Genomic DNA, 20000 nt, shown 5'->3' on the forward strand with positions numbered 1-20000 from the left:
CTGAAGCACGAGGTGGAGCTGATGGCGAGGATGGCGAAGACCATCGACGGCTTCACGCAGCATCAGACGAGGTTGGCGGTCGTCATCGACGGACTGGACTCGTGTGAACAGGACAAAGTTCTGCAGATGCTCGACACGGTGAGGTTCACTTCCTGTTTCACTTCCTGTTTCACACGTTGTTTATTAGTGATATAAAATATAATCAGTGTTCCGTCACTCTTAAAGGAGCCTTTCCTCCGTGGAATATTTATTGAAAGTGATCTCTGTGTTCACTGACCCTGCTGCTGATACCCCTCTGCTACTCCCTGACCTCACTTATCAGCCTGTCAGCCTGTAGCCTGTTAGTCTTCATCTTCTGTAGCATTCTTCAGTTTTATTTTGGAAGATGATGATTCTTAAATTCCGTCCACTGATCCCTCCTGGACTCCTCTCGTCCTGGATCCACGAGGTCCAGATACTGAGGCAGCACCACAGTCAGTGACGTTCTTCCTCTCTGTTTGTGCTGCAGGTGCGGGTGTTGTTCTCCAAAGGCCCCTTCATCTCTATCTTCGCCAGCGATCCCCACATCATCATCAAAGCCATCAACCAGAACCTGAACAGCGTCCTCAGAGACTCCAACATCAACGGACACGACTACATGAGGAACATCGTCCACCTGCCCGTCTTCCTCAACAGCAGAGGACTCTCCAGCGCCAGGAAGATGTGTGCCGCTGCGCCGGCTAACGGGGACACTGCCACCGCTGACGGTAACCATGACAACAGCATTCTAATGATACAGTGTATACTGATCAATAATCAATAATGATACAGTGTATACTGATCAATATCATCCATAAAGATACAGTGTATTCTGATCAATAATCAATAAAGATACAGTGTATACTGATCAATGATCCATAAAGATACAGTGTATACTGATCAATAATCAATAATGATACAGTGTATACTGATCAATGATCCATAAAGATACAGTGTATACTGATCAATAATCAATAATGATACAGTGTATACTGATCAATGATCCATAAAGATACAGTGTATTCTGATCATGATCCTAAAGATACGTGTATACTGATCAATAATCAATAATGATACGTGTATACTGATCAATGATCCATAAAGATACGTGTATACTGATCAATAATCAATAATGATACAGTGTATACTGATCAATGATCCATAAAGATACAGTGTATACTGATCAATAATCAATAATGATACAGTGTATTCTGATCAATGAGACTAACAGTTTGACTGTTTCAATAATGAACTTTTCTCAGTAATATAAGAGCTGGTTAACGCTGTTCATTCACCCCGTCTGTCTGCCTGTGTCTGTCTGTCTGCCTGTCTGTCTGTCTGCCTGTCTGTCTGTCTGTCTGTCTGTCTGTCTGTCTGTCTGTCTGTCTGTCTGTCTGTCTGTCTGTCTGTCTGCAGGTTGGCATGAGGAGTTGGACAGGAAGTTGTCTCAGCACAGTCTGGGAGAGTTAACCAAGTTTGGCAGCAAGACGACGCTCAACCGCAGGGTGAGTGTGTGTGTGTGTGTGTGTGTGTGTGTGTGTGTGTGTGTGTGTGTGTGTGTGTGTGTGTGTGTGTGTGTGTGTGTGTGTGTGTGTGAGTGTGTGTGTGTGTGTGTGTGTGTGTGTGTGTGTGTGTGTGTGTGTGTGTGTGTGTGAGTGTGTGTGTGTGTGTGTGTGTGTGTGTGTGTGTGTGTGTGTGTGTGTGTGTGTGTGTGTGTGTGTGTGTGTGTGTGTGTGTGTGTGTGTGAGTGTGTGTGTGTGGTGTGTGTGTGTGTTTGTGTGTGTTTTTGTGTGTGTGTGTGTGTGTGTGTGTGTGTGTTTGTTGTGTGTGTGTTTGTGAGTGTGTGTGTGTGAGTGTGTGTGTGTGTGTGGTGTGTTTTTTTTTGTGTGTGTTTTTGTGTTTTGTTGTGTTTTTGTTTGTTGTTTTTGTTTTTGTTGTGTGTTTTGTGTGGTGTGTGTGTGTGTGTGTGTGAGTGTGTGTGTGTGTGTGTGTGTGTGTGTGTGTGTGTGTGTGTGAGTGTGTGTGTGTGTGTGTGTGTGTGTGTGTGTGTGTGTGTGTGTGTGTGTGTCTGTGTGTGTGTGTGTGTGTGTGTGTGTGTGTGTGTGTGTGTGTCTGTGTGTCTGTGTGTGTGTGTGTGTGTGTGTCTGTGTGTGTGTGTGTGTGTGTGGATGCTTCCTGTCTGATCATGTGACCTGTGTGTTCAGGACACGTACCGGCGCCGGCAGGTGCAGCGCTCGGTGACTCGGCAGATGTCGTTCGACCTGACGAAGCTGATGGTGACGGAGGACTGGTTCAGTGACATCAGCCCACAGACGATGAGGAGGCTGCTCAACATCGTCTCCGTCACAGGTCATCAATCAATCAGCTGATCACAGGATCAATATCAGCACTGACACTGTGTCGTTAAAAACTCCGCCATCAGTTCTAAAGCCCATAAAATAACATAAAGTCCTTATTTATAACCAGATATCTACAGACAGATACAGTACAGGAACAAACAAACAACAAACACTTGATCAGAATCAGGATGAATTAGAGGATCAGATTATTTCAACTGAGACAAATTATAATCTTTAATTTCTCAGAAAATATATTTTATTGTTCAAATAAAAGAATCATTAATTATGATATAACCTTCGTATCTGCATCCATCTTCTCTCACTCTCCTGATTTGATTTTATGTTTACAATAAGCTGCCTCATTTTAACGACACTGTCGGGCTTCCCGCCGCCACGCTCCCCGATACAGCTACTGACACCGGCGCCCTCTGGAGTTTAAGAAGAGAAACACTGAACATCTGATCCAAACAGGTGGATTTTATTATTACTGTCAGTCTGTGATGTAACTTCCTCTTCCTGCAGGCCGTCTGCTGCGAGCCAATCAGATCAGCTTTAACTGGGACCGCCTGGCGTCCTGGATCAACCTGACAGAGCAGTGGCCCTACAGGACGTCCTGGCTCATCCTGTACCTGGAGGAGACCGACGGGGTCCCGGACCAGGCCACGCTCAAGACCATCTACGAGAGGTCAGAGGTCGTCTGCGATACGATTGATCTGATCCCGTCGATCGATCAGAATGATCATTGTATTTTCTCTCTCAGGGTGTCCAAGAACATCCCGACCACCAAAGACGTGGAGCCTCTGCTCGAGATCGACGGAGACGTTCGCAGCTTCGAGGTCTTCCTGTCGTCACGAACGCCGGTCCTAACGGCCCGAGACATCCGGACCTTCCTGCCCTGCACCGTGAACCTGGACCCCAAACTGAGGGAGATCATAGCAGGTACTGCGAGTACTACTGCGAATACTACTGCGAATACTACTGCGAGTACTACTGCGAGTACTACTGCGAATACTACTGCGAGTGCTACTGCGAATACTACTGCGAGTGCTACTGCGAGTGCTACTGCGAATACTACTGCGAGTACTACTGCGAATACTACTGCGAGTGCTACTGCGAGTACTACTGCGAGTACTACTGCGAGTGCTACTGCGAGTACTACTGCGAGTGCTACTGCGAGTCTACTGCGAGTACTACTGCGAGTACTACTGCGAGTACTACTGCGAGTTACTACTGCGAGTGCTAGTACTGCGAGTACTACTGCGAGTACTACTGCGAGTACTACTGCGAGTACTACTGCGAGTACTACTGCGAGTACTACTGCGAGTGCTACTGCGAGTACCACTGCGACTGCAGTACTACTGCGAGTACTACTGCGAGTACTACTGCGAGTACTACTGCGAGTACTACTGCGAGTACTACTGCGAGTACTACTGCGAGTGCTACTCGCGAGTACTACTGCGAGTGCTACTGCGATACTACTGCGAGTACTACTGCGAGTGCATCACTGCGAATACTACTGCGAGTGCTACTGCGATACTCGAATACTACTGCGAATACTACTGCGAGTACTACTGCGAATACTACTGCGAGTGCTACTGCGAGTACTACTGCGAGTGCTACTGCGAGTACTACTGCGAATACTACTGCGAGTACTACTGCGAGTACTACTGCGAGTACTACTGCGAATACTACTGCGAGTACTACTGCGAGTACTACTGCGAGTACTACTGCGAATGCTACTGCGAGTACTACTGCGAGTACTACTGCGAGTACTACTGCGAATACTACTGCGAGTACTACTGCGAGTACTACTGCGAGTGCTACTGCGAATGCTACTGCGAGTGCTACTGCGAGTGCTACTGCGAGTGCTACTGCGAGTGCTACTGCGAGTACTACTGCGAGTGCTACTGCGAGTACTACTGCGAGTACTACTGCGAGTACTACTGCGAGTGCTACTGCGAGTACTACTGCGAGTGCTACTGCGAGTACTACTGCGAGTGCTACTGCGAGTGCTACTGCGAGTACTACTGCGAGTACTACTGCGAGTGCTACTGCGAGTACTACTGCGAGTGCTACTGCGAGTACTACTGCGAGTACTACTGCGAGTACTACTGCGAGTGCTACTGCGAGTACTACTGCGAGTGCTACTGCGAGTGCTACTGCGAGTACTACTGCGAGTGCTACTGCGAGTGCTACTGCGAGTGCTACTGCGAGTGCTACTGCGAGTGCTACTGCGAATACTACTGCGAGTGCTACTGCGAGTGCTACTGCGAGTGCTACTGCGAGTGCTACTGCGAATACTACTGCGAATACTACTGCGAGTACTACTGCGAGTACTACTGCGAGTACTACTGCGAATACTACTGCGAATACTACTGCGAATACTACTGCGAGTGCTACTGCGAATACTACTGCGAATACTACTGCGAGTACTACTGCAAATACTACTGCGAGTACTACTGCGAGTACTACTGCGAGTGCTACTGCGAATACTACTGCGAGTACTACTGCGAATACTGCTGCGAGTACTACTGCGAGTGCTACTGCGAGTACTACTGCGAGTGCTACTGCGAATACTACTGCGAGTACTACTGCGAGTGCTATGATCCAGATGTTCTCTCTGTCTGATCCAGATGTTCTCTCTGTCTGATCCAGATGTTCTCTCTCTGATCCAGATGTTCTCTCTCTCTCTCTGATCCAGATGTTCTCTCTCTCTGTCTGATCCAGATGTTCTCTGTCTGATCCAGATGTTCTCTGATCCAGATGTTCTCTCTGTCTGATCCAGATGTTCTCTCTCTCTGATCCAGATGTTCTCTCTCTCTGTCTGATCCAGATGTTCTCTGTCTGATCCAGATGTTCTCTCTCTGATCCAGATGTTCTCTGATCCAGATGTTTCTCTCTGTCTGATCCAGATGTTCTCTCTCTCTCTCTGATCCAGATGTTCTCTGATCCAGATGTTCTCTCTCTCTGATCCAGATGTTCTCTGATCCAGATATTCTCTCTCTCTGATCCAGATGTTCTCTCTCTCTGTCTGATCCAGATGTTCTCTCTCTCTGATCCAGATGTTCTCTGATCGTGTTCTCTCTCTCTGATCCAGATGTTCTTCTGATCCGGATGTTCTCTCTCTCTGATCCAGATGTTCTCTGATCCAGATGTTCTCTCTCTCTCTGATCCAGATGTTCTCTCTCTCTGATCCAGATGTTCTCTGATCCAGATGTTCTCTGTCTGATCCAGATGTTCTCTCTCTCTGATCCAGATGTTCTCTCTCTCTCTGATCCAGATGTTCTCTCTCTCTGATCCAGATGTTCTCTGATCCAGATGTTCTCTCTCTCTGATCCAGATGTTCGTGCTGCCCGGGAGCAGATGAATATGGGCGGGGTTACATACCCGCCCGTCCCCCTGCAGGAGGCGCAGCCCCGCCCCACCTCAGTGTACTCTCAGGTGTCGTCGGCGTGCTCGCCGTCCGCGTCCTTCAGCGGGCCGTTCAACCCGCCAGCAGGGGGCGTGGTCTCCCCGCAGCCTCACAGCAGCTACTACAGCGGCATGGTCGGCCCTCAGCACCCCTTCTACAACAGGGTGAGTACAGGCTCCGCCCACACACCTGATGATGTCACTCTTATTGACAGGTGAGAGTCAGCTCTCAGGTTCTTAGTCCCAAATCTCGTCCTGGACTCACCTGATTGGCTGAATGTGAGGTAACGCTGTGACGTCACCTGGTTCAGTTTGTTATCATTTATTTATTTGTGTCAGTTTGATTTTATTTGCTGTCAGATGAACGTTCATCAGTCAGTCTCTGCCGTTAGCTTAGCTACAAACAGGTAGCTCACAGAATCTTTTATAAACAGTATGAATGTGCCACCAGACAGCAGCTGCTCGTTAGCTCAGTTAGCTCTGTTAGCTCGGGGTAGCTCTTTTAGCTCGGGTTAGCTCTGTTAGCTCAGTTAGCTCTGTTAGCTCTGTTAGCTCGGTTAGCTCAGTTAGCTCTGTTAGCTCTGTTAGCTCGGGTTAGCTCTGTTAGCTCGGGTTAGCTCTGTTAGCTCTGTTAGCTCAGTTAGCTGCTACACTGCTGTGGTCAGTGTGTCTGTCGGCAGAGATTCACTGTTTGTTTGTTTGTTTGTTTGTTTGTTTGTTTGTTGTTTGTTTGAGTTGCTTCCTTCCTGTTTGATGTTGAATCGTCTCCATGAACATTATTTTGATTTTCTACCCCCCCCCCAGCCATATTTCCCCCATCACCTTTACCAGCTGCCACGCCCACTCATGGCCTCCTCCTACCCATCACACCTCCACCCTCGCCCACTACCTAAAACCTCCTTCAGTCGGGACGCCTCAGCTGCACCTGTGAGTACCACCAGCCCGATACGGAGGCTCTGAACTGACAAACATTAAAGCTCATCATGTTGATTTCATTACAGTCACTTCATAAACACACAAATATAAAACAATAACAATAAAATCAATAAATCAGTTTCTGCTTTTCACAGTTTATTTACTCATTTTATACATTTATCTTTTCACCTGTTGTTTATTTGACCGATTCATTTCATTTCTTATTCATTCAGTGTATTTGTTTCCTAATTAGATTTGTATGGAAGCTCATTTACACCAGGAAAACAGATTAATACAGTGAAAATGTTAAGAGTTCGTCTAGACCTGCTCTATTTGAAAAGTGTCCTGAGATAACTTGTTTAATTGTGCTATACAAATAAATTGAATTGAATTGAAAATTACAAATTATTCATATTTAAAAGCTGCAACATTAAATGTCCTTCATAGTATTTTATCATTATTATTATTTTGTTGTGTTGTTTTTTTATTATTGTTATTATTATTTTTATATTATTATTATTATTTTATTATTGTTATTATTATTATTGTTGTTGTTGTTGTTGTTATTATTATTATTGTTATTATTATTATTTTTATCATTATTATTGTTATTATTATTATTATTATTATTGTTGTTGTTGTTGTTGTTAAATTGTTGGGTTTTTTGGCACCAATGGGCTACCATAGTTTTGGTCCTCGACACATTTAAACTAATTCAGTTACTCACAGATTTTTAAAAACCTTCCCGTCATCACCAGCTTCTAGTTTCTGCTTTGTCTTCTTCTGCTGTTGTTGGCACCGGGCTCCACGCTTCCCCTGCCCTCTGTCTCTTCTTCTGTGGCTTCTGAACGTCGCCAGAGTCTCGGCTGCGTGGCGGCAATAAGAGAGTCTTTGTTTGCAGATCGGTAATATATGAAACAGTTTGTACAGGGGAAGTGAAACGATAGATTTCTGACCAACATTAACGCTGAACGTCGTGCGTCACTGAACGGAGCTCCGCCTCCAGTTCCAGTTTATTGATCCGAGGTTCCAGAAACTACAAAACTTATTTTAATGTTCTTTCTTATCTCTCTGAAACAGTCAGAGATATTGTCAGCAGTCATTTCCTCTCTCTGTCCTACTGTCAGTCATCTGTTTCCAGATGTTTTCTCTCCAGCTGTTTCATTCCTCACCTGTCTGTCTGTCTGTCTGTCTGTCTGTCTGCAGTATAAGGTTTCATCTTTGAAAAGGAAACAGGTATTGAACCCTCCCTGCTGTCCCACTTTCAGACTAATTCCTTCTGAAATGCTCCACCTACTACAACTCCCAGCATGCACCTCTAGCCTGCAGCCTCAGTAGAGTAGGATGTGTTTGATCTGCTCAGTGACCCAGCTGACCCCCCATCACATTTTCCCCTCCCACACACTGTAAACAATAAAAACAAGTCACAAGATGCTCGATAAATACCAACTGTTGTAGTTTAAACATGTATTTTACCTCAGTTTCTGTACTAATATTAAATGTAACTGTTTTAACCCTTTTCAAAATAAAATATGTCTCAATGCAGCAGTTTACTAAATAAAATATTAAATAAAAGATTTTCCAGATTTAGTTCAGGAAATACAAAATAAAATCAGATGTGACGACTTTAATACCAACGAACGGTTTAATTATCTTACCAAAATAAACATTTTCTCAAGAAGCAAAAGAAAGGAAAAGACCTCGAGTAGAGAAGCAATTAATAACTGATGAATTAAATTAGTACTTATTACCATGTCCGTAGCATCACAACATGTTTACAGCGTTTACTCGACTAGTCTAAATTTAAATTATGTAATCGACTGCAAAATTAGTTGTGAAGGGATGAACATCCCTACTTTGTATGTCCATAAGACATGTTGGTAATTTAGCTAGTTGGTTAATTTAATTGGACTTTATTGATAGATATAACTGCGTATCATCTGCATAACAGTGAACGTTAATGGATTGATTCCTAATGATGTTGCCTAAAGGGAGCATATATAAAGTGAATAGAATTGATCCAAGTTCAGAACCTTGTGGAACTGCATTAGTAACTTCAGGGTGATCCATCGTTAACAATCGATCAATCAAAGTCACAATAATCTCAGAAAGTGGAGGTTAGGTCTGTAGATCTGTAGAAACTAATATCTTCATGTAGTTTGCAGTGTTTATAAACTGGAAACTAAAGTTTAAAACATTTAAAGTTTATTTTCCAGAGTTTTAAAACAGTTGTTAAAGTGTTTTATTGGGAATCAAACCTGCGTGTGTTTGTGTTCAGGGTTCGGCCTCCGTGGTGTCGGGTGCTCCCGCCATCCTCCTCAGCTCCATGGCGACGGAATCCGTGTGCGAGCGCGTGCGGCAGATCGAAGGCATCGACCAGAGCATGATGGCACAGTACAGCGCCACCATCAGGAAGGTCGGTGGCAGAAAATGATCCAATGAGACTGAGTGACGTGTTTTTATGTTCCGGGTTAATGAACGGCGTCTCGTTTACAGGCGAACGTTAACGGCAGAGTTTTGTCTCAGTGTAACATCGACGAGCTGAAGAAAGAGATGAACATGAACTTTGGAGACTGGCAACTCTTCAGAGCCACGGTCAGTACACCGAACACCACACCATGAACTGGTAAAAGGTCATTTAATGATCATTTAGGTCTCTAGTTCCCTTCATTATAAATATATACAAACATTATACAGTGTAAGTAAAAAGATGTTTTTATTTTATTTATTATCTGTCAGTTATTTTCTCTGTTTAAACCAAATGTAGAAAAACAGCCACATATAAAATTACGCTCCATGTTACCATAAGATGCTATTATGGTAACATAAGATAGTTTTACTGAAACTGTTAATGTTACTTTAGCATAGAAGCATCAGCAAGCTACTAACTAACAAGTTACTACTTTCAAGAAAATGCATCATGTCACAAACAGAATAAAACTTCATAACTCTCTAAAGTCTTCCAGAGCCGTTAGCCGTCAGAGTATCCTGATACATTCAGTCAGAAAACAGAAAATATAAACATTTGAGTTTATTTCTGAACCTTTGACGGTTTCGTCCTCCTGGCTGCAGGTTCTGGACATGCGTCACATTGAGAGTCAGGTGTTGCACGAGGAAGCTGCCAGTGAGCAAGGCAGCGTCATGGGCGGTCACACCGAGGCAGGAAGGCGAGCCGTGGCTCCGCCCCTCGCAGGCGGCGCCAACCCGGACGCCTCCCCGATGTACAGCTTCAACCTGAGCTTCGAGGAGCTGAGCACTGTGGGACTGGACGACCCGGCGAGACACGGAAACCTGCAGTGGATGGTAAAACTGGACGACCTTTGACCTTTAATGTGCATATCTACAGGTTCTGGTTCTTCAACTCTTCTTCTGTGGTGTTTCCTCAGAGCGGCGCTCACAGAACCGCCAGCATGACGAGCCTGAACTCGCAGGAATCCTCCAACGACATCGGCAAGCTGACAGACAAACAGCAGTCCGAGTACCGCAACGCCTACCAGGAGTACATCGCCCAGATGGCTCAGCTGGAGATGGGCGGCGGCGGCGGCGGCGAGAGGCCCGTCCAACCGCAGCCGGGACAGTTCATGACATCATCATCAGAGGACAAGAGCAAAGATGGCGGCGAGCAGGACGGACGAAAGTCCTTCAACAAAAGGAGCGGCGGCAAACCGGCAGCAGACAACGCCGACTTTGCATCCAACGGCGACACACTGGACCCCATCACAGAGGAGGACGAGAAGGGCGACCACGGGTCCTCCAAGTCTCTGCTGACCCGCAAGACCTCGGCGGAAAGAGGCGGGCTGTTCCAGGGCGCCGCTGACCTGAAGCTGAAGGCGGGCGGCGGGCTGCGCTACCAGAAGCTGACCAGCGATGACGAGGAGTCTGAGGAGTCCGACAACGCTCCCCTCCTAAAAGATGGCAAGAAGGTGGTCGACCCGAAGCTCCCCGGCGGCTCGCTGGCGCTGAAGGGGAAGGACTACCTGTCGGACGCCATGTTGGACAAGAAGGACTCGTCGGATTCTGGCGTGCGCTCCAACGAGAGCTCGCCCAACCACTCGCTGCAGGACGAGGAGGCCGACCTGTCGCAGCTGGAGAGAGCCAACCTGATCGAGCTGGACGAGGAGAGCCAGGCCAGGAAGCGCGGACTTCCCAGCAGCCTCAGCGGCCTCCAGGACCCGGCGGTCGCCCGTATGTCCATCTGCTCCGAGGACCAGTGCAGCCTGCTGGCCAGCAGCCCCGAGGAGAGCTGGCCTTCCTCCAAGAGCTACAACCTGAACCGCACGCCGAGCAACGTCACGCTCAACAACAACACCAACGCCCAGCAGGGCAACCGGCCCCGCCCCCCCGCAGAGGGCTCCTCCTCCAACGCCACCTCCTCCTCCAGTGACGTCATCATGTCCCCGAGCTCCTCCTCCTCCTCCTCTACCACCGCCACCCGGCCGGGGCCCAACAATGAGAACGTCAGAGTGGTCCACCTGAAGAGGGGGCTGAAACCCGGAGACCCGCCGGAGATCTGCACCGTGTCCTCCGACACTGTCACCTTCGGCGAGGAGCGGGAGAGCATCCTGTGACCTCACGGCGAGGAGCGGGAGAGCATCCTGTGACCTCACGGCGAGGAGAGCACTGAGGGTCCGACCAGGAGCCGCCTTCAACCGTCTGAACCAATCAGTAATAATAATTTAATAATAATTAAAACTATCAAAACATGAATCCATTTATTAGAAAAGATAAAAACTGAAAAGCTCCTGATCTGTTGTTAAAACAGTGAAATATGATAATGTGACATGAGAAGGTTGTAGAAGCGGCTGCTGGCGGACTGTTATTGATTATTGATCAGTAGTTTGATGTTGTTGTGTAGAAACTTTATTAGAACTAGAAGCTGCTGCATGTTGTGATGTGACTAATGCCTCCAGAAACCAACACTTCAGTATTAGTATTATTATTATTATTATTATTGGTTCAATATTAGAGTCTTCACTGCTGTGAACTTGTATGCAGGTATGAAGTGAAGGTGCACTGAGATCAGAAGATCAGGAGCTGCAGATGTTTATGAATTATCATCTCTAAAGAGGAGAATATCGGATTTAAACCAGATTAAATTAAACATTTGATAATTAGGAACAAATCCTCAGAGACCACTGATGTTATTACATTAAACCTCCAGTAACGGTGTGGATGTTAATTATTTTAATTGTTGGCAAACATTCTCACATTTTATTGTGAAATTTGTTTGGACTGAAGAACAAAATGTAGAACTGAGACTTAAAGTTTATAATCTGATGAGACGGAGCTGCAAACGTTTCTATAAAACATTAGAAAAGATAAAGAGTTAAAGAACAAACATATTTATGATGTTTTAAATTAGGACATGATGTACAAACATCATACTGCTTTTATTCTGACGGACACAATTACTGGAACTAAACACATTGAACTGATCCAGACTGTAGTCAGTAATATTTGGATTCATTCATTAATGTGCAGTTATAATAAAAATTACAACAGTAGATTTTACTTTGAGTTCTGGTACTGACTGATTGATCTGGGCTGAAATAAGAGTTTCTGTTCACTCTTCAGTGTCCCTGTAACCCAGTGTGAAGTCAGTGTCCCTGTAAACCAGTGTGAAGTCAGTGTCCCTGTAAACCAGTGTGACAATGTGTAAACTATTTGCAGGTTTCCAACCACAGACTTTAAAATCACAAACTAATAATTATTTGAGTTTTAGATCATAAACTCTGTTGTTGTTGTTGTTGTTGTTGTTGTTGTGGAGGCTGCTGCACTTTCTCACACACTGAACTGTTGATGGAGGCAGATCAATCAATAAAATCAATCAATAAATCAGATCCACTAAAACAAACTGACTGAATAATTAAAAGACTAAATTGATTTAGTAAAACATTTAAATGTGTTGGTGACAGAAACAAGATGTTAATGTGATTATAATTCTAATTAGACTCAGTTTGTAAACAAAGAAAAACAATTAAATTAAACTAATTATTGATGAAGTCTTAGAATAAGTTCAGTGTGTTGGAAACGTCAGTGTTCAGTATTAACTTGTGTCCGTTCACAGTGTTTCTGTTTATGTGAGAACAAACTAATCTGTGATCGTGTTTCTGCGTCAAAAAATAAATAAATTAGCACTTTTTAATAATTTATTCATCGTTTCAGGTGAGAAGTTGCTGCTTTTTATGTCAGTGAACTGAATATTTTGCTGTTTGAACTGTTGGACAGAATATTTAAAGACATAATGGACTCAAGGTTTCACAGATTAATTGAGAAAAAAAATCAGCTGATTAATCAATAGTTAAAGTAATCGTTGGTTGAAGCTGAAGTTAAATATTAAGGAATATTAATGAATATTAACGACTGACTCCTGCAGGTTTGTTCCTTTAATCTTTAATTGGACAGTCAGAAGAAATGAGCAGATATTGATTGTTAAACAGAAGATAAATATCTGAGTATTATTATAATAATGTTTACGTGTCGTCTGCATGTTTTACAGTTTGCGTCTCAGTGCTCTCAACTCAACTTTAATGTTGTGAACTAAAAGAAATAAAACCTGGATGTTGAACATTGAAGCTGTCTGTTTTTAATCTGATCACTTTTATTAGTTTCTTTATTTTAATACAGTCGTTACTTTGAATGTGTGTTTGAATTAAAGTACATTAAAGTATATTAAAGCTTTCACCACCAGGAGGCGACATTAGTTCACAATCTGAGACTCAAACACTGACTATAAATCACATAATACACATATAAATATACATTTAATACAAATATACCTTTATATTTATATATATTTATATTATATTTATATTATATATATATTTATATTATATTTATATATATTTATATATTTATATTATATTTGTATTATATATATTTATATTATATTTATATATTTATATTATATATATATTTATATTATATTTGTATTATATATATTTATATTATATTTATATATTTATATTTATATTCAACAGAGGATTTTAGAGTCAGTCTTTTTTTGTGTTTCCTGTTTGTTTGTTTAGATCTAACTGTACTGTCACATTATCTCTTCCTATATTTTTTATCAATAGATAATAAATAATCAATAATCCATCACATTCATACGATAGCTTCATTAAATCATTTAATCTGTTACGTAATTGATCAATAATAATTCTACACTGTTAAACATAGACAAACATATTTCTTAAATAAGTTACATTTACAGTTTAATAAAAACTAATGAACACATTAATTATTGATCTCAGGCTTCCTCTAGTACCGATCACTACAAAATAAAATACTGAATTTCCTTCAAAAGTTTTTTTTTGTCACTTTGAAGTTAAAATAATTCTTAAACTGCTTCATAAACTCAATTAATCAATTATTGACTGCAGATCAATAAATAAATCCTCATATTTCATCTTTACAAACAGTTTATTTTATTGATTGTATAAAAGTTTACAGTCTCAGTGTTTTTACAGGATGAACAACAATAAAATTAAACTTTAACAACAACAAACACTTCCTGTCCTGTCACAATAAAGCTCCTCTAAGACAAAGGAAGTGCTTTGTTTTCAGAATAAGGGGTGAGGGTGAGGATGAGGATGAGGAGGAGGGTGAGGAGGAGGAGGAGGGTGAGGAGGAGGATGAGGATGAGGAGGAGGATGAGGATGAGGGTGAGGAGGAGGGTGAGGGTGAGGATGAGGATGAGGAGGAGGAGGGTGAGGATGAGGATGAGGGTGAGGAGGAGGAGGGTGAGGAGGAGGGTGAGGAGGAGGAGGGTGAGGAGGAGGGTGAGGATGAGGGTGAGGATGAGGAGGAGGATGAGGGTGCGGAGGGTGAGGAGGAGGGTGAGGGTGCGGAGGGTGAGGGTGAGGAGGAGGGTGAGGAGGAGGAGGAGGGTGAGGAGGAGGGTGAGGGTGAGGAGGAGGGTGAGGAGGAGGGGGAGGGTGAGGAGGAGGGTGAGGATGAGGGTGAGGAGGAGGAGGGTGAGGAGGAGGGTGAGGGTGCGGAGGGGGGAGGAGGAGGAGGAGGAGGAGGATGAGGAGGAGGGTGAGGAGGGGGTGAGGGTGAGGAGGAGGGGAGGAGGGTGAGGGTGAGGATGAGGGGGAGGAGGAGGGTGAGGATGAGGGTGCGGAGGGTGAGGATGAGGGTGAGGAGGAGGAGGGGGAGGAGGAGGGTGAGGGTGAGGAGGAGGAGGAGGAGGATGAGGATGAGGGTGAGGGTGAGGATGAGGAGGAGGAGGAGGGTGAGGATGAGGATGAGGGTGAGGGTGAGGGTGAGGAGGAGGAGGAGGGTGAGGATGAGGAGGAGGATGAGGGTGAGGATGAGGAGGAGGATGAGGGTGAGGATGAGGAGGAGGAGGAGGAGGATGAGGGTGAGTGGATAAACAGACAGGAAGTGAAAGGAGCTCTGACGTCCTGTTCACGTCTCAAGTTGTTTCACCTGAACCAGACTTAATGTTAAAAACACAGATTTTTAGCAGCCTGATTGAACGCAGTAGATCCAGAGTCCAGATCCAGAGTCCAGATCCCGACAGAATCCAGAACCCTCCCAACATGCCGGTTCCAGACGTCGGTGGAGTCAACGAACGTCTCTGAGACTCAAACTGAGTGAACGTGAAGAAGAACCTGCCGAGGTCCTCTCCTCAGACACCTGGAGGAGAAACGTGTGAACGAGTGAAACAGGGCAGTCTGACACAATGCTTTTATTGTGATGGGACAACTTCCTCTGAGCCACACTAAGCTGAGAACCCACAGAAACCCAGTCGAGGCCTCGTTAAAGTCTGGAGACGTAAATAAAGAGAAAGTAAATAAAGTGAAACAAAAAGAAGAAGAGTTTGTCTGCACGTGACATTCAGATTCTCTTCGAAGTCACCAGACTGCATTAATAAAAACATCGTTTTACCTCAGAGGAGTTTAAAATGACTGGTTTTATTAACAGAGTCTGGTTCCTGACAGAACTTTAAACTCAGCTACCTGTTAAATATCACTTTCTCCTCCTGGTTTCTCGATTTGAGCGACCGTAAATAAAACGGGGCGTTTGGAGAGTTTGTGATCACTTCCTGTCGCCCTGCAGTCGGCGCCACAGGAACACCGCGACGTCACATTGTGCACGAATATTAAAACCTCCAACAATCTGACTCTACTGAGCATGCTCCGTGTTCCCATAAACACACACACAGACAATGTGGTGCTCGTCATCATCGGCCAGAAAGAGACAATTATTAACCATTATTGATCTGATCACACTCCTCGCTCTGTAACTGAACACACACACTGACACTAACAATGCTCTTACATCGTCGTCTATAAAGTTTATAAAGTTTCTCTTCAATCAAAAACTCTAAAATGGTGTTTTTGTAAAGGGAGTCTGGTGATACTGCAGCCACTGTGTGTTCTCACTGTCTCAGTGCAGCAGAGTCCGGCTCTCCTCAACCTCAGGGTCCGTTTCAGGGACCTGGCTGGTCTGCAGAGACACAAAGGAGAGCTGGGGGTCAAAGGTCAGATCCTCCTGTTCAATGTCAACTATCAGTAATGTTAATAAAGTTTATTGTTTTATAATAAGTGACTAAAGGAAGATTATAATGACAATAATCACTATTATTATTAGTGGTTCATATACAAGGGATGTTAATATTTAATAACAGGATTGTATGTTCTCTTAATGCTGCTCACAAACTAAATATAAACACATAAATGTACAACAAATTGATCAATAAGTCAGAAAAATAAACGAGAATATTTTGTATTAAGTTCTGAGGATCAATGAAATCAAATCGACTTTAATGATTTAATTAGTAATTCATTTAAAAACTGTGACAACTCTTATAACTGATCAATAATCAATAATTAAACCAACTTCTAAAGAGTAAATCAAACACTGATGAAACAGAAACACTGTGATAATCGATCCCTGATCAGTAAGCAGTAATCGATCAGTACCTGCTGGTACTGGGTACCGGGGCTCTGGCCGCTCTGTGGCCGCTGTAGGAGCTGCTGCGGCCGGTCACGGTGGAGCGGCTCCCCGCTGTCCGCGTCCAGCTCGGTCTGCAGGTCCAGGATGTAGTCGATGACGTGCTGCAGGATCTCCACCCTGCTGGCGGACCGGACCGGACCCGGAACCAGCTCCCGCAGCAGCCGGTAACACAGGTTCATGTCCTGCAGCAGGAGCACCGGGACCCGCGGGTCCTCCGCCGCCGCCGCCGCCGGGCTCTTGTTCCGGGGGAAGCCCCGCGGAGAGCAGCGGAGGCTCCGGCGGCTGCTCCTCCTCCTCCTGCCCGCAGACAGCAGCGGGCTGCCGGCTCTCATATCTCCTGCTGGCCGCTGAGCTGCTGGAGTCTCACATCAGAGAACCGGATCGATACCGGGACTGGAGACCCGGACCAGACTCACTGAGCCTCTTATAGAGCCTCAGCTGGACTCCCATTGGCTCTCTCCGGAGTCCGTCATCCTCTGAACAGCCAATCAGAGTTCAGCAGCTCACCTGGTACCTGGAACCTTATTATTGATTTATAACCTATAAATGAATATTTATCAACAATAAATAAATAAAATATCAGAATAAAACACAGTGTGAGGGTGGACACAATAATGTGAACTCCTACCACCAAAAACACCAAAGTTGAATTAATGAAAGAATCTCATATGATCAATAATCAATAACTTATAAAACACAAAGATTCAGAACTGTTTTTATGCTAAGCTAACGCTCTCACAGCTCCGGTTCACCTGTTAAATTCAATGAAAACTATTTTTATCAGTTTTAGTTTTTTGCTTTATAATTTTCTGACAGTTTGTTGATGAATTAATTTGAATAAAGCTGAAGACGTCCTCATTGATAATATTGATCACTGATGGCACTGTGATATAATAATAATAATAACAGGAACTGTTTCCACGGCGACGAAGCTCAATGTGATTTCCTGCTGTTTGATTTACACACTGTAACTTTATTTTGAAAGGACAAGTGTCAGAGTGACGTCTGATTGGACGGTGAGAGGCACACACACAATGTGCTTAATGTTGTTGTTGTTGTTGTTGTTGTTGTTGTTCAGACTAATCGGGGTCAGGAGGTCTTTATCTCAAAATGAAAATCAGTAAATTAAATTCAGTTCTTGAGACGAGAGCTGATTAACATCAGGAACAAGTGATGAAGGAGGATGACCTCTGACCTCTGACCTCTGCTGTAAACAAACTTTATTATATTAACGTTATTAACATGTTTTAGTTTTAGCATTAAAGCTAATGAAACACTTCCTTCAGCCCTTCACAATAAAAGCCTCCAGGAGTCTTAAAGGTCTGTCTGTCTGTCTGAACGTTGCTCTGAGAGTTAACGAGCTGTCAGACAGACAGACAGACAGACAGACAGACAGACAGACAGTCTGTAACAAGTTAATTTTTATTTGATATAAAAACTACAGGCTGGAACTGCTTATTTTATGCTAAGCTAGGCTAACTATGTGATGAATTGGCCCTTTAACCCTTTACAGGGCACTCATTGAAATACTTGGACATTTAAAATTTCAACCCTGGAGTGTTTTATATATATACCAATTATTATTGGTGGATATAAGAAGACATTTTAGTCTGAAAATCAAAGTCAGATATCTACGTCAACAACCGTCTGTGGCACAGCGGCTTCCTCTTCCTATAGAAGGATGAACACACAGCGGCTTCCTCTTCCTATAGAAGGATGAACACACAGCGGCTTCCTCTTCCTATAGAAGGACTGAACACACAGCGGCTTCCTCTTCCTATAGAAGGATGAACACACAGCGGCTTCCTCTTCCTATAGAAGGGCTGAACACACAGCGGCTTCCTCTTCCTATAGAAGGATGAACACACAGCGGCTTCCTCTTCCTATAGAAGGACTGAACACACAGCGGCTTCCTCTTCCTATAGAAGGACTGAACACACAGCGGCTTCCTCTTCCTATAGAAGGATGAACACACAGCGGCTTCCTCTTCCTATAGAAGGATGAACACACAGCGGCTTCCTCTTCCTATAGAAGGATGAACACACAGCGGCTTCCTCTTCCTATAGAAGGGCTGAACACACAGCGGCTTCCTCTTCCTATAGAAGGATGAACACACAGCGGCTTCCTCTTCCTATAGAAGGATGAACACACAGCGGCTGCAAAAGAAATATGCCACCTCAATATACTAAAATATGTAATAAATAAGCCGTAAACAAATCAAGATGGAGCCCACTGTGAATTATTTGTGAAAGAAAGCCGTAACAGTGAAGAGTATATTCGTATATCACCCATAAAAAAACACCAAAATCTGCCAGAGAAGTGTAATTAACCCGTCATAATGAAGTGACCATATATGGTTCCTATAAAGGGTTAATATTATACCAGTTTATAAAATAATGACTTTCATTAAACAGCTTATTGACTGAAGTCAAATGTTTGTCAATGATTAACCTCCAGGTGAAAATCAGATATTTATAAAAATCAACCTGTGGAAACTCAGAATTAAAAGATAATTCAGAAAATAAATATTGATCGTCGAGTGAATGTTGAACCTTTAACTGTCTCCAATCAGAGGACGCTCTGCGAGGACTCACAACATTAATTCAGAAATGAATTCAATTCTCCTCAAACAGAGTTTAAAGAGTTAATTATCCAACCAGGTCAATTCATTTAATGTTACCTCAAACAGTGTATAAGCTCTATGTTCTCTATGTAGTTGAGTTCTTCCATTATCACAAATGTTTCCAACAACGTTCAAACTCACAGAAATCTGTCATTTTATTCAGGTAACGCTGCGTTTCACCGGCCGCCTGTCGATGGCGTCATATCCCCTTTGTGCCTGCGTCAGCGTTGTGGTTGTCTGCCAGAAGCTGTCATACATTGACTGTTGATCCAGTCTGAAGCCACATTGTTACCATCCACTGTTTAGATCTTGGTGCTTTTTAACTCTAGATTTGAACCGGATGAAGGATTTTAGTCATCGGACGTCTGGATCTTAAGTTATCAGAGAAACAAGCTGAGCTAACGTTAGCAGCAGCTCCGGGACGTCCTCTGTCTGTCCAACAGCGTGGGAGAAACTGAGATAATAATGAGCTAATACTGTCTGTATTATTAATGTCTAATGAACTAATAATGAGCTAATACTGTCTGTATTATGAATGTCTAATGAACTAATGATGAGCTAATACTGTCTGTATTATTAATGTCTAATGAACTAATGATGAGCTAATACTGTCTGTATTATTAATGTCTAATGAACTAATGATGAATAATTCCACAGTACAGTGAGCTCAGGTATGAAACAGGCTCAGGTGTGTGCAGGTGAATCAGTAACAGTCCTAAAGGTCCAAC

At 43.8% G+C, this 20000-nt stretch overlaps 2 protein-coding genes across 5 annotated transcripts in view; one reads left to right on the top strand and one right to left on the bottom strand.

The window, feature by feature from the left end:
* kidins220b (kinase D-interacting substrate 220b) overlaps positions 1 to 13258 on the top strand; it is a 28942-nt gene extending 15684 nt beyond the window's left edge. For 2 of the 4 annotated variants that reach the window (XM_051408983.1, XM_051408982.1), the window contains exons 18-30: positions 1 to 138; positions 509 to 746; positions 1435 to 1523; positions 2223 to 2367; positions 2880 to 3042; positions 3118 to 3296; positions 5698 to 5933; positions 6573 to 6695; positions 7890 to 7919; positions 8962 to 9099; positions 9180 to 9278; positions 9756 to 9986; positions 10070 to 13258. The exon at positions 1 to 138 is cut by the window's left edge and continues 3 nt beyond it. In XM_051408983.1, the coding sequence (XP_051264943.1) occupies positions 1 to 138; positions 509 to 746; positions 1435 to 1523; positions 2223 to 2367; positions 2880 to 3042; positions 3118 to 3296; positions 5698 to 5933; positions 6573 to 6695; positions 7890 to 7919; positions 8962 to 9099; positions 9180 to 9278; positions 9756 to 9986; positions 10070 to 11251 (2991 nt within the window). In that variant the 3' untranslated portion in view covers positions 11252 to 13258. The remainder of the gene's footprint in view (positions 139 to 508; positions 747 to 1434; positions 1524 to 2222; positions 2368 to 2879; positions 3043 to 3117; positions 3297 to 5697; positions 5934 to 6572; positions 6696 to 7889; positions 7920 to 8961; positions 9100 to 9179; positions 9279 to 9755; positions 9987 to 10069) is intronic. The other 2 variants (XM_051408984.1, XM_051408985.1) reach the window with 2 other exon arrangements.
* A 1536-nt stretch (positions 13259 to 14794) lies between these two features.
* id2b (inhibitor of DNA binding 2b) lies at positions 14795 to 17073 on the bottom strand. The gene is made up of 3 exons (XM_051409242.1): positions 16616 to 17073; positions 16076 to 16139; positions 14795 to 15326 (listed from the first exon to the last, which is right to left on the bottom strand). The coding sequence occupies exons 1-2, from the start codon at positions 16979 to 16981 to the stop codon at positions 16080 to 16082; spliced, it is 426 nt and encodes a 141-aa protein (XP_051265202.1). The 5' UTR covers positions 16982 to 17073; the 3' UTR covers positions 14795 to 15326; positions 16076 to 16079.
* Positions 17074 to 20000: the final 2927 nt, after the last annotated feature.

This window comes from Dicentrarchus labrax, unplaced genomic scaffold (assembly GCF_905237075.1).
Source record: "Dicentrarchus labrax unplaced genomic scaffold, dlabrax2021, whole genome shotgun sequence".
In the NCBI taxonomy this organism is placed as follows: Eukaryota; Metazoa; Chordata; class Actinopteri; family Moronidae; genus Dicentrarchus; species Dicentrarchus labrax.

What these genes read in the sequence shown, in the direction of transcription:
- id2b (XM_051409242.1), bottom strand. Translation starts at nt 16,981, where the DNA reads ATGAGAGCCGGCAGCCCGCTGCTGTCTGCGGGCAGGAGGAGGAGGAGC. An exon ending in CCGGTACCCAGTACCAGCAG is followed by an intron (nt 16,140 to 16,615) that starts GTACTGATCGAT and finishes GTGTCTCTGCAG; the next exon opens with ACCAGCCAGGTCCCTGAAAC.